The sequence below is a fragment of the Ascaphus truei genome, chromosome 2, assembly GCF_040206685.1.
Source record: "Ascaphus truei isolate aAscTru1 chromosome 2, aAscTru1.hap1, whole genome shotgun sequence".
NCBI lineage: Eukaryota > Metazoa > Chordata > Amphibia > Anura > Ascaphidae > Ascaphus > Ascaphus truei.
Genome location: NC_134484.1, coordinates 347,309,225 through 347,322,301, shown reverse-complemented (window position 1 = coordinate 347,322,301; position 13,077 = coordinate 347,309,225). Strand labels below are relative to the sequence as shown.

Here is a 13,077-nt window from a genome sequence, read left to right as displayed (position 1 = left end):
TTTACTTTTAGAAATCTGGTCACCCTGAACTTGAAAGATATAGGGGATTATTCTAGTAGCTCCGAAGTTGCCATTGCCAAACCGCAAAGTTTGGCATGTTTAGAAGTAGCGGAATGAAATGTGAGAAAAAAAAATATTCTCTATTGCAAACCGCTTCTTCTAAACCACTTCTAAAAGAAAGTGACAACACGCATGTTTGTACTTGCTTTAGAAGCTCCATCCCCAGTCTGAGTTACAGTATGGGTTTTGCTCTATCAGCCAACCCCATATTTTAGGCTCGGGTTGTACAGTAACTTGCAATACCATTCTTGTCACCCATAATAGAGCAGTTTTAGTTCAAAAATGCAATCTGGAGGCTTTTTTAACAAATTAGATTGGCAGAGCCAGAGTGGAACTGCTTCTAGAAACGCCTTTTAGACATGGATTGGACATAAAAGAAAGGCTTACAGAATAGCAAAGCATGCCAATCCGCTTCTAAAGTGCACTTCAGAAGCGGTTTGTCACACTGGAGCTACTAGAAAGGCACCATAGCCTTTAATTAGAGATCCAGTATCTGCCATCACACGAGTAATGGAAATTCTGTTCTAGCTGAAACTACTTTTTTCAGTCTCACTATAATATTAATTTTACCTCTGTGAGATTGAGATGTACTAACATTATTGATCCTCTCTTCTTACAAAATAGTCATGAGAATTTTAAAAGTATACAGTACACTTTCAACTTAAACCAATCAAAAACTGTCATCCTATACTTCTGTTCAAACTAATACATTTCCTGCATCTCATGTGGTGAAAACAACTAACCACCCCATTTAATAACAGATACTGTACATAAGATGGATAGGAAACCAATTTTGTCAACGTCAGTACCAGGAATTGGTTCATCATGTTAAGGCAGACATTCAGTACCTACAGTAGGAAAGCTAATAGATTAAAAAAAAAAAAACCATATTATTTATTGCCCTGGGGACACCGCAACTTCAAATCATTTCCTGTGCTTCTTTTTAGCGCAGAAATCTGCTGCTCCTGGATTCTCAGTCCTGACGCTGTCTGCCAGGACACTTAACCGTCGACCCAATCAGTTCCTGCTTCTGATGCCAGCCTGATCCTATATTCATGCCTGTGAAACAATCTATTTTACTATCCATGCATATCTCTAACACAATTCCCAACCCGTACTGTGTTTGCGTGTCACCCACATTTCTAAACTTAACAAGCATCGAGGAGGTTGTATCTTCCCAAATTCCAACTAGGTATTTAGGGAACCTTTTTTTTTTGGGGGGGGGGGGGGAATTCCTAATGTGTGTACCACTTTTAAGGGGTTTACAATCAACCTATTGCATGCTACATCCTACCATGGATCTCCTGAGGAAGTGACGTAGCGTCACGAAACGCGTAGAGAGGAGGAGCCTAGTACAGTGCACGTTGTAAGCTGTCACCTGCGTTGCATCTCGTGGTGTGGGGAGAACTTCGGGCGCTGCGCCGCTGACGTCATCGGTTGGCGCGCGACGTCGTGAACAACACACCATCGAGTGGACATAGGCTGCGGACGGCATTCTTGAGCGGCATGTTTGCCCTCGCAAAATGTGAGTGTAACATCGCTGCTTTTTAACATTGTTAAATAAAATTTGCGGAGTACACTAGGCTGTCTTTCAATTTTCTCCAACCACGGTTGTTGCGGTGTATGCTGCTACTGGGACGACGCAGACCGAGTTGAAGAGAGCCACCTTAGGAACCACGAGGGGCCCGTGGAGATCAAGGTGGAGGAAGAGAGCTAAAGAACAGATTCTCTCCCCCGAATGAACAAGAAAATATCCTGTAAGTAGGGATTTTCCTCTTCAGGTTGGGGCAATTGAGTCTGTATACTGCGCAATGGTGTGTTTTCTTTCTCTGTCATTGCAGACAACATAAGGGAACACGCCTAGAGGAAAATCTACCTCACATTGTTGATGAATCATTCTACTACCAGGACTGACTTTTCAAACAGGACTGTCTTTCGATATGGTACTCTAATTATCATCACCACACTTTGCGCCGGGGACATTTTTTGTATTTGTACTACCATGGATGTACTTTAAGAAAGGACATGTTCTCTAAGCTCATTGACCAATTTGCATTAGAAAACCCTTTTTTGTATATGTCCAGGTTTTGCACACATCTTTTAACATTAAAATTTACATTTATATTCATAGCATGTACTAATGGGATGTTTTGTCATTAAACAATTGAAAGATGGAATATGTGCTAATGGGACATAGTTTGTGTAAGTCCTAATTGCTATGGCCTCCAAAGCTACCTAATTAATTGGCGTAGAATTACATGACAAATATTTGTCAAGTCAATGTGTTTAAAAGTGGAATTAGTATTGAACATCGCTCGGTAAACAAATTCCCAACATTCTTCATCATCTAATTTACTATTGTACTATGTACTATTAATTAAAACCGAAAATAGATGAGGGAAATGTCATGATTTAAGTTTCATGTTTTGTTCCATGACTATATATATATTGGAGGGCACCAAGCATCAAAGACCAAACGCTGAATGAGCCATAAGAAAATTGAAATGTTTTCTGCCAGTAAGATTTTGTTGTTTTCTTTAGGCACTTTTGCCATATGTATTTCTTCTTCTGTCGGTTCAGATGGATCGTCAGTGACTAATCTGGAAAGCCAAGAAAAGTATGATGACTTTTTGGAGGTAAGAATTAGACCAGAACTTAACTTATATAAATATATGACATATTTGTAACTTTTTGTTTGTGTGTGCAAATCTCAATTATTATATGCTTACAGAAACATATAACTATAAAGCAAAGACTGACATTGGAAAGAAAAACATGCAAAGTATAGCTACTGTAAATATGGTGATAGAAGTGTAAAGGAGCTATACAATCATGGTAGCACTTAAATCTAAGAGGGTGCAATGCTGCAGAAAATCCCTGTTTTAGTGGACATACTGTAAAGTAAGAAGGGCAGTGTACATTTAACAGGGAATGCACATACATTTATAAATATTTTATCTTTTGTAGACATGGAGCTTCATTCTGAATTTAAAATGTAATGCCAGTAACATCAGAAATCCTGATTGATGGGTGCTAATGGGCATAGGTTAAAGAAATGACTGAGACCGTGAAACTAATTAGGAAGAAATTTACATATACAATTAATTACTAATAATATAATCACCGTTGTGAACATTTTTATTTTAAATATTCTCTTGTAGTCCAGAGAGGGTGTCCAAAACCAGAGAAATCTTAACTCTGAAGAACTCCGACAGTGGCGATCATACGGCATAGATGAAATGAGGCCCCCCATCATGAACAAATGTAATAATTTACCAATACCGTTTGAGAGGCAATTTCTAGAAGAGAGGGGTGTCAAGCCTGCGGCTAATTTGCCACTGCGGTTTGGAAGAGCTTCAGAAGATAAGATTGCTAAGAGTGTCCCTAACCTACCTCAACGGTTTGGGCGATATGTTTCTGCCAAGGCCAATTTCCAATCGTTGGCCAATCTGCCTCAAAGGTTTGGCAGATCATCGTACGGGGGCCGTTTTATACAGTCTCTCGCTACTTTACCACTGAGGTTTGGGAGAGCGACACATCTTCAAAAACTGCAATATGAAATTAATTCCCATCCACTAGAAATTCAACAACCGGAAGAGGACAATGACAGGTAAGTGATAGCAAAATGCAATGCTAATTGTGTATCCATACCAAAAAAAAGCATTGTTCGGATGTTTACATGCATCTCCATCTTAGAAAGACTGGTTACAATATGCACAGTATCCTCTATTGTAGGGTTTCCCAAAATGTATTTTTGTGAACCCCATCAGCGTTAACATGTAAATACCCATCTTACTTATTTAGTTCTGGTCATTAAAAGATATATGCATATGTATAATATATATTTTTTAATATATTATATATCATTAATAATCCCTGCTTCATTTTATATAACCTTGTATAGGGGTTTTCATTCTGAACATGCTAGCATTATAGCCAGTACAAACACTACAGGAATGTAAATTAGCGTTATAAAGACGTCTTCTCTTTCTCTATATGCAGAGCATGGAGAACATGCTACTAGTACCGTGTCATTGTCCATAACTGGACTATTTCAATAGGCTGGGAGGGTGACGTTGCTTAATTATATCAGTAGAATGAATGTCAAGTATTCATTTTCATGTGAACAATGAATACTCAGAGTATTGTAGTAGTGTGTTACCTAGTTTGCATCAATATATACTGATGTAGTAATGTTGGAGCTGGATATCTTCGGTTACCGCACTATACTAATAAAGTCTTACACCCGGCATTATAGCATCATAAACTGTTTTATTTGCAGGTTGCAAACACACAATATTTACACCCGAGGAAGGGAGATTCCCAAAACATTGTGCATTTGCACACTGCAAATAAAACAGTTTATTATGCTAAAATGTCTGGTGTAAGACTTTATTAGTATAGTGCGGCAACCGAAGATATCCAGCTCCAAGTTTAACTATGTGGCAGACGTGGGATCCCAGCCATTCTTCAATTGTTTGCACCTTACAAAGAAAAATAACACCCACTGTAATTATCTAAACAGAATGCGGATCTGAAACCCCGATCCTGACTATGTAGTAATGTTAGTGCATACGTGACCTGAAGTGTTTAATATCTTGAAAACCAGAGAGCAAGCACTGGGTCAAAAACTGCATTGCCCGGGTTTGAAAAACCCCTTTGCCACCAGGTCAGCCAAAACATGCACTGTTCCTTGACATACAAACACAATAATCAAAATGAAAACTTATACAGATAGTTGAGAATACTCACATATTGTAAAGCAAAAACAATGTGTGGCTTATGTAGATATCTCCTACAACACTCATTAGTGTCAACTCTCCTTGAGAAGAACTTGCCTCTCCTACTCTTTACTTTTATATATAGGGCTCGACAAATACACTCGCCTGCTCACCCATGGCAAGCTGATATTGGCAGATGGTGAATAGGGCAGAATAGGAGGACTGAAGACCAGGGCAGCGGAGCAGCACAGGAGGAAGACAGCTGGCAGTGGGAGAAGAGAACCGAGGACCATGTCAGTGGAGCAGAGCAGCATAGGAGTTAGACAGCGAGCGGTGGCGGCTGCAGGAGAAGAGCATTGAGACCATGTGAGCGAAGCAGGAGAACAGCCGACAGGGGAGGAGCCGCGCTGTTGCAGCGGCAGACAGCGGAAATCAGTAAAGAGTTCCAGGTCGGACCACTGGGGCACACTCCTCCCTGTGCTGCCCTGCTCCACTCACATGGTCTCAGTGCTCTTCTCCCACCGCCAGCTGTTTAATTCCGCTGCTGCCATGCTCCACTGACATGGTCTTTGATCCTCAAGCTGTCTTTCTCCTGTGCCGCTCTGCTCCCGTGGTCTTCAGTCTTCCTCTTCTGCCACCGCCGTCCATGGTCTTCCTCCTCTGCTGCCCTGCTCCACTAGAGCCAGGTAAGTGAGAGGAAGAGAAGGAGGGGTGTGAGAAGAAGAAAGGGGTGAGAGAGGAGAAGGAGGGGTGATGAGAGAGGCAGTGCACGCTCAGTCACATTTTCGCCACTGTACAGTGTGATCACATTTTTTGGGGGGGGCGAATTCCTTTTTTTTCAGGCGAGTAGCATTTGTCGAGCCCTGTATATATGTACCATTTATTCACGGCTATGTAAAGTTGTATCTCATATTGTATCTCATATTTAAAGCACTTAGGGCAACAGTGGAATGTCAATACAGGCATACCCCGCATTAACTTACGCAATGGGACCGGAGCATGTATGTCAAGCGAAAATGTACTTAAAGTGAAGCACTACCTTTTTCCACTTATTGATGCATGTACTGTACTGCAATCGTCATATATGTGCATAACTGATGTAAATAACGCATTTGTAACAGGCTCTATAGTCTCCCCGCTTGTGCACAGCTTTGGTACAGGTAGGGAGCCGGTATTGCTGTTCAGGACATGATGACAGGCGCATGCGTGAGCTGCCGTTTGCCTATTGGGCGACATGTACTTACTCGCGAGTGTACTTAAAGTGAGTGTCCTTAAAGCGGGGTATGCCTGTATACTAGTGCAGTTATTTCATTTTTAATTCACATTGTATTGTATTGTACAGTATGTCTTTATTTATATAGCGCCATTAATGTACATAGCGCATTACCTATGACATGATGTTTACCAATCTGTTATCATTTTGAAGATGAAATCCCACCAATTTTTTGTCAAATAAAACACAGAGGACCAAAGTTTAATTGAATGTTTTTTCATTCTCTATAACAATCATATGATATATACCTAACCGATGCAAAGCAAAAACAAAAACTACTTTTAATAGAATATAACAGCTATTCCCACACATTGATTACATAAAAATTACAGGCAGACTCCATTCAATTGCTACAAAATAAAAAAATAAGGTATACTGTACAGTATGTATTTTTTGTCTTTTTTCAACCTAATCTATTATGTAACTATAAATACAATTAAAGGCCAGTCCACAAGAATAAAGTGTTTTGGTTTTTTTTATTACGTGTATACTTTAAGATTAACTTATTTTGTTGCTATTATTGCAGAATACAGAGCATGGACTATGACAATGAAGGAAAACTACAAAACTAATAAGAAATCTCTAACTGGAAGATCTGGCATTAAAACCAATGTGAAGATGAACCCCTGTGTTCCCCTCCCCCCCCCCCTACCCGCTTACAGATACACCTGATAAGAGCATAATTAAAAGCAACATCTATCATTTACTGCTTACTTACCTTTAAAACAAAGTGTTTTCTCTACGCAGATATGCACTCTTTGTGCAGTGTTGTGATATCAGCATCCTGCGGCTCCTGCCTGATGTACAGATCACTTGAAAAATGATGTACAATACAGTGGCAATGAACGTGTCAATCAAAATAATAGCAATTGCGAAAAAAATATTTACGCAACAAAAAATAATGCAAACCAAATATTAATTGTATAAATAAAAATGAAAGAAGGAAATAAAAAAAATGTTAAATATTTGCCAGAAATGCTTTCATTTTATTAAAGGAATTACGAGGGGCTACGGGTAATGCACTGCCGAGTTATGGAGGTGGTGCTGCTAACTGGTAACTTTACTCAAAATAGGGTACATATAAGATAATGTAGGTTGTTAAATGACTCCTATGTAGGACAAAAGTAATTGAAGGTTTAGTGATTAGATAAAATGTTGGAGATTGATGCTTTGTTTTATTTCCCCTTTCTTTCCGCAAAGGGCGGTAATCCATTCACCTTCCCGGCTGGTTATCTGAGAGGGTGGATGTGTGTGTGCATAATTTTGATCTAATTATCAAAGAGTCGCCACCGTACAAATATTCAAAAAATAAAATTCAAATACTTGTCTCTTTTATTTTAAGTATCAACTAGAGATGGGTGAATCTTCTGCCGACATTTGAGTTTGTCGCCTTGGGTTTGAAAAGTGGCACTCATCTTCATAGAGGGAGGGGAAAAGCCCCAAGTGATGATATAGATATATATATATCCCCTCAAACAACATGTGGAGAGACACATGTACAAAAAAAGATCACACCCGGGATAGATGCTAATAGAAATCATTTCAATATACTTTGCATATCTATTAGCTTATATACCAAGCATGTTACGCGTGCTCTTTCTCAAGCACACATCTCTCCACATGTTGTGGCACTTGGGAGTGTAGTAAAATAGGATCGCTCTCTCTAATCAAGGCAATTTGGGAGTAAAACTGGGGCATTTTCATCCTACACCTATACTGTATGTAGCAAAGCATTTTTCTCCAATTTCCCCCCATCTGCCCGGGCTTGCACCTTGTGGAGTGTCAGGGGAGAGAGTTACTGTACCTGGTGCACAGATTATAAGGAGCTGTGTTACAGTCTGTGTCTCTTTGCATCAATCTTTTTGCCTTTTATTTGCACACAAAAATAATCCAGACCAGGAGGATAGTGGTCCCTGTCCCAAGGAGGGTGGGTGCAAAGATCAGCACGCCAGCTGAGCCATCCCAGTTCAGCAGGCTCGGAGCAGCCTTGGAGAAATCAGCCAAGGTCCGCAAACAAGTTGCATCTTATCATGTCCTGGGAGTCATGAGTAACCCTGAGGGGATCACACTTGCAATCCTACAGCACCATTGACTGCACATACAAGTTTCTCTGTCATTGCGGAGAAACAGGCCTGCAACTATACCACAACAATATAAACAAGCTCCAACACTCTGCGGACACCAACAAGGGCCCCTTGATAATACAGGGTCATTGGGACCTAAAGACACACTGGGGGACAGCAGTGCAGCAATACACATATTGTGGAATTGTTGTGATAATCTGTGTTAAGTGTAGGATCCTCGCGATTGAGGATTACAAAACCGTGATTGTGTTGGTATATAAATACAAACACTTACTATTTAGTGATACAGTACGTGTCTTGTTATATTGTCTGACACCAGTCGCCGGCTGCTGAGTATTACGTACACACAGGGGAGTAGGATTTGGGTCCCGCCCTAGTATGTGTCTTAATACTGTAAGTCTAGGGAAATAACGGGGATATATATATATATATATATATATATATATATATATATATATATATATATATATACGGAAAAGAGAGAAGAACAAGCACCATGTGTAAAATCTGAGAAACAATTTAATCATCTGGACAAATTAAAAGTATCACACTCACAAACGTCGGAATAAATAAGACATATTATGAGACAAGCTCATGCTCCGTCACAGCAAGCAAATGAGAAGCTGATAATACACACCACGAGATGCTGGCCGCGATCCGAGAATCGGAACAGGTGGTGTCACCTCCAAATTGGCTCCTCTAGCAACCGGCAGCAGGTTTTCTAGTACCTCAGGGTGGGCGCAGCAGTTACAGAGGTCCCACGCTCTCCCCCAAGGCATTTAAATTAAATGCTGGGGGACCGCACAAGGCCTCTGTAACTAACTAACCTTGGCTTCCCGCGACACGCCATCATGGTAACCCGGCGTGAAATGACGCCACGGGGTCACGTGACGTTGCATTGCCATGGCCGAACAGGGGACTAGATCAGGCAGGGGGCGCAGATGGGAAAGATTGCACACCCCTGATGTATGGGGCTTATTTAGTTGAATATATTTGTAGTGTTTGTATTTACTTATTATTGATTTTCTATTGATATGTTGCAATAGTATGTGTTCTATTATATAAGTGCAGTACACACATGTGTGGTTATATCACAATAGGTTGGCTCACACATAGGTGGCTATCACTATTCCTCTATTGATAGTATCATTATGTTGATCTTGCCATAACAACACAGCACATGATTGTTAGTTACTGGTATCACGCATCACAACACCGTAGATTAGAGTGTAACAATACTACACATTTAATACCATCTACTGAGGCGCTGTCTACGTTCTTTGCTTCACTCTTTATATATAGAAACATTCCCCATAATCATTATACAGTAATAATGCCTGCAAACCGAAGCGTAAAAGCCTTAAGTAATTATCAGCACCTTGCTACCTTACCTATTTAGATATTTATGCAACTTTGTTTCAGTCATTTGGCAAAAATCCCTTTTAGATTTAGCAAACGTTTACTCAAACGCAAACTGTTGTAGACAAAAGTTGAATAAACTAATACAGTAGGCTAAGAAGAGCCTACATTTGAAGCCTGAGGCTGCGGCCATGGTTGGCGAGAGCGCACAGCGTGATTACAATGCCGTAAGGCAATGATCGCAGCCATAGACCGCACGTGCGACAGCGCGAGTGGCGCGTCACGGCCATGTCCCCCCGACACGCCTCCCCGTCGCATCTACCCTGGCCTCAAATCGCTGGAGCTAAAAATACAGGTGACATCACACGCACGGACGCAATCGCGCGGTCACCATGACCGCAGTCGAAGCCTTTGTATTCTTTTAGGGGTTAGAACAGAACAAATAACCAATCTTTACCTATCCTCATTAAAATGAGTGAAATTTTATATAAATCCACCAGAGGGCAATAAAGGCTGCCTGGGAGCATTGTAAAAGAGCCAAAAAAAACCTGGAAGAATTCACACTCATACCTGTTTTTTAAAATACATGTTATTTGAATCGGGTGCCATATTATTTTTAGTGGCCTGGCAAAAAAAAATAAAAAATATGTACCAAAATTCACAAATGATCTCTGGATTAAATGTAATCAATGTATACATATAGAACATGATTGACACTAATGACATAAACCTTGCTCCACTCTCTTGAAACAAGTCTGTCATATTTCCACACGAATAGAAAGAATGAAACATGTAAATCATACTGTACTTTGTAGGACAATAAAAAACAGCAATTCCATTTTTCCTCACCTCTAGGTAAATAAGCCTCAGGGTCATAAGTACAAAGTCACGTACTAATCAATGTATGCATGTATATCTTTATTTATATAGACGCCATACAGGTACATAGCGCTTTACAATACACGTGACATAATATTATAACACATAACGGGAATAAGCGCTTCAGACAAAACAATAGGAAAAGGAATCCATGCCTGAAGAGCTTATAATCTAAGTGATAAGTGGGGAGAACTTAGAGAGAGTAGGAGGAAATTCTGGTAAGTGTGTCTGCAAGGGGCCAAGATCAGTGCATATGAAATGTATATGTAGCCCTTTTTCTGACACTCTAAAGAGACTACTGGTAACTGCATGCACCATGGCTCCAGGAGATCTGAGCCTCCGCTAGCTGGGAGCCTGGGGTAACACTTATTAGCGCAGCGCCTCCACATACCCAGGATCCCCGTGATGTGAGATTCCCCTGGGCAAGAAACATATACATACACATATGTGATGCAACCAACTTTACTGTAGCACAACAGTACCTTAGCACTCTATCATATTAATTCACACCCAGCATATAACTTAACACATAACCTATAATGCAATATAACCATACTCAGCTAAATGATAATGTCCTTCTAACGTGAGTGGCTCGGCCACGCTCTCAATGAGTATTGTCCTGTACAGTAGTGGCTCAGCCATACTCTTAATGAGTATGTCCTTATCCCGTCACCGCGTGCCCCACACACGTGTCCTTACACTAATAGAAAGGAGTGCTCCATGTATTAGGCCTTTGGCCACTCACTAGTGTCCCCAAAGAGTTACGCCTAAGGCGGAATCAGCGCCTTTTGACCGGTGTTGGTGCACTTGCTGTAAATACCGGTGACCGGTAACACTTCGAAAAGGATCAAACGAATCCTTGCTTGTCTTTGATGTCCGCAGTACAGCTGTCTGGTCCCAAGCAGCTCACCAGCAAACCTGCTCTGCACGCTTGTCCCTAGCTGTCTACACAGTATGGTGACTGATCGCTACCACTTTGGGCGTCCCTGCAGCACAGCAGCCTACTGTGACTCAGGGGTTCTCCTAAGGGCCTGCGGACCCACTGCACACATTCACCCTCCTCCTTTACCTTCCGGATCCCCTCTGACTAGCATGGTCTCTCCCCCACGCTTCCCTTTCCTCCTCCCGTAATCCTAGCCTTCTGATTGGCTCCTCACATCAGGTGACCACTCTAAAGCTCATGGGAGTTGTAGTTCCTCCACGGAGCCTTTCTCTTACAGGCCCGTCGTTCGCGCGCTTTCATCTGCGCATGCGCGACCTTCCCACTCTCTCAGTGCCCTCTGCAAGGTTGCGCAACAACATGGCGGCACCCTGTACTAACGGGCCGCCGCGGAAGCTGCCACACTCCCACCGATCGCACATAGGAGGTTCCTACCACATCCCTACATGTAGTATCAGTAAGCGGAGTTACTAATATGCTTCGTTAAAGAGATGTGTTTTGAGAAAGGTCCTAAATATGGAAAGAGAGGGTGCCAGTCGGATATTGAGGGGAAGGACATTCCAGAGGTGTGGGGCAGTGAGTGACAAAGGTTTTAGGCAGGAGAGAGCTTGAGATACAAAAGGGGTAGACAGAAGACATCCTTGAGCAGAACACAAGAGATGGGCAGTGTGACAGAGTGAAGTCAACTCCTATCAGTTACGCCTGGGAGACATATGTCTGAGTGCTTCATCCAGCACTCATAAGGGTTAACTCAGGTGGAAGTTAGGTAGTCAGGAAGTAAGCTGACACCTGAGAGCCAGCAAGGTAGATAAGGATCTTGTGACTAGCAGTAGCTGGCTCTCTCAGACCAGAGCACATGGATATATGTGCTGCTAGCCAGACGGATACAACACAATACTTACTGCAGCCAGTAAGATTTGTTTCATTTGTTTGCATGACTGCTTAAAAGACTCTTACGGTTTGGTTATGGTTTAGCCAGCCAGCCTGCTAGATAGGCCTGCTGTGTTAGTCAGTTTTTCTCCCAACGTGGAGCAGGATTTATTTGTTTAAAGGGACAGTGTACCCGCATGTTATGTTGCTGTGGAGAAATAAAGCGACTGAACGTTTTCATTTATCCTGAAACTACACGTGTGGACTGTTCCCTGACCTCGGCTACAGGCCGTCCTGCCACAGGCAGGTGTATAGCGAGAAGTTAGGGCAGAGATGTAAGGAGAGGAGTTATAATAGTCGAGACGGGAGAGAACGAGTGCCTGTGTTAAAGTTTTAGCAGTAGAGCGACAGAGCAAAGAGTGTATCTTTGCAATGTTACAGAGGAAAAAGCAACAAGTTTTAGCTACATTGTGAATGTTAGAGGAGAATGTGAGGGATGAGTCAAATGTGACATCTAAGCAGTGTGCTTGTGATACTGGGTGTATGATAGTACTGCCAACAGGAATGTAGAAGCGAGCGGTAAGGCCAGGCATGAAAGGAAGTGTGAGAAGCTCCGTCTTTGACATGTTCATTTTGAGTCGGTAGAGGGCCATCCAGGATAATATAGCAGAAAGACATTCAGAGACTTTGGTTTGTACAGCAGGTGTAAGGTCAGGCGTAGAAAGGTAAATGTGTGTGTCATCAGCATACAGGTGGAGGAACCCAAGTGATGTGATACGGTGACCTAGAGAGAGTGTGTAAAGAGAAAAGAGAAAAGGTCCCAGGACAAACTCCTGGGGTACCCCCACAGAGAGATCGACAGAGGAACTGAATTCATATTGAATTCAATAG

At 41.8% G+C, this 13,077-nt stretch overlaps 1 protein-coding gene across 1 annotated transcript; it reads left to right on the top strand.

Annotated features, from left to right (window-relative positions):
- The first annotated feature begins 2,560 nt into the window (after window positions 1-2,560).
- On the top strand, window positions 2,561-6,626 carry NPVF (neuropeptide VF precursor). Its single transcript, XM_075588620.1, has 4 exons — window positions 2,561-2,696; window positions 3,222-3,670; window positions 5,363-5,467; window positions 6,581-6,626. Exons 1-4 carry the CDS (start codon window positions 2,565-2,567, stop codon window positions 6,624-6,626), a joined length of 732 nt encoding a protein of 243 aa, XP_075444735.1. The 5' UTR covers window positions 2,561-2,564.
- Window positions 6,627-13,077: the final 6,451 nt, after the last annotated feature.

Coding starts and splice junctions, on each gene's coding strand:
- NPVF (XM_075588620.1), top strand. CDS start 2,565: ATGTTTTCTGCCAGTAAGATTTTGTTGTTTTCTTTAGGCACTTTTGCC. Junction 3,671..5,362: donor CCGGAAGAGGACAATGACAG/GTAAGTGATAGC, acceptor TTGATCCTCAAG/CTGTCTTTCTCCTGTGCCGC. Junction 5,468..6,580: donor CCCTGCTCCACTAGAGCCAG/GTAAGTGAGAGG, acceptor CTATTATTGCAG/AATACAGAGCATGGACTATG.